Source organism: Etheostoma cragini, unplaced genomic scaffold, assembly GCF_013103735.1.
Source record: "Etheostoma cragini isolate CJK2018 unplaced genomic scaffold, CSU_Ecrag_1.0 ScbMSFa_3684, whole genome shotgun sequence".
Taxonomy (NCBI): Eukaryota; Metazoa; Chordata; class Actinopteri; order Perciformes; family Percidae; genus Etheostoma; species Etheostoma cragini.
The window spans coordinates 1-1180 of record NW_023267977.1 but is presented as its reverse complement, the minus strand read 5'-3'; the positions used below and the strand labels follow the sequence as shown (position 1 = coordinate 1180).

The 1180-nt window shown below is 53.6% G+C and overlaps 1 protein-coding gene across 1 annotated transcript; it reads left to right on the top strand.

The window, feature by feature from the left end:
* Positions 1 to 306: 306 nt before the first annotated feature.
* LOC117940904 (beta,beta-carotene 15,15'-dioxygenase-like) lies at positions 307 to 869 on the top strand (the record flags this gene model as incomplete). Its single annotated transcript, XM_034866027.1, has 2 exons — positions 307 to 527; positions 609 to 869. Coding segments are annotated over 2 exons (482 nt in total), but the record flags the coding sequence as incomplete, so codon positions are not given.
* Between the last annotated feature and the right edge of the window lie 311 nt (positions 870 to 1180).

Genomic DNA, 1180 nt, shown 5'->3' with positions numbered 1-1180 from the left:
CCAGGGAAACCACTGTGATATCCTATAAAATTAGTGTTCCTGTCCGGTCCCGTTTAACTAAAGGTCTCTACGGTTACATTCAGCCGTTTTCCGGGTTGTGCGCTGATTGTGTTTTAGATTATTTGAAGCAGTAAAGTTAATCAACGTTATCTGCAGACTAAGTGATTTATGAGGCTTCTGCAGTCAGATTAACAGCAAACACACAGGGGGGGGTATATCTGTGTCTGTGCGCGCGTGTGTGTGTGTGTGTCTGTCTGTGTGTGTACTAACTGACGTCCCGTCCCACCACTGCGTTGTGTGTTGCAGATCAAGAGAAGAAGAAGCGTCCTCTGAGCGGCGTCCAGCTGCTGTCCTCCATCCCGTTCCGGTCCCTCCTGTCCCCGTCCTACTTCCACAGCTTCGCCATGACCGAGCGCCACTTCGTGTTCGTGGAGCAGCCGTTCAAGCTCGACCTCGTCAAGCTCGCCACGGCGTACGCCCGCGGCGTCACGCTGGGCAGCTGCCTGCGCTTCGACAAGGACGACATCGTGAGTCACAGGAAATGACATCACAGTCACACAGGAAATTACATCATCACACACGTCCTCACCGCCTCTGTCCCCCCCCAGACCTTGTTCCACGTCATCAGCAGAGAGACGGGGAAGGCCGTGTCCACGCGTTTCTACGGCGACGCCCTGGTGGTGTTCCACCACGTCAACGCGTACGAGGAAGACGGCCACGTGGTCGTGGACCTCGTCAGCTACGAGGACTGCAACCTGTACGACATGTTCTACCTGGAGAACCTCCGGACGGACGCCTTCGCCCACGCCCACCGCCGCTTCTCTCCGCCCGTCTGCCAGCGCTTCGTGCTGCCGCTCGCCGCACACACGGTACACACAATACACACACGGTACACACTGTATACACAATACACACACGGTACACACAAGGTACACACTGTATACACAATACACACACGGTACACACTGTATACACAATACACACACGGTACACACTGTATACACGGTACACACACGGTACACACTGTATACCCAATACACACACGGTACACTCTGTATACACGGTACACACACGGTACACACTGTATACACAATACACACAATACACACACGGTACACACGGTACACACAATACACACACGGTACACACTGTATACACAATACACACACGGTACACACTG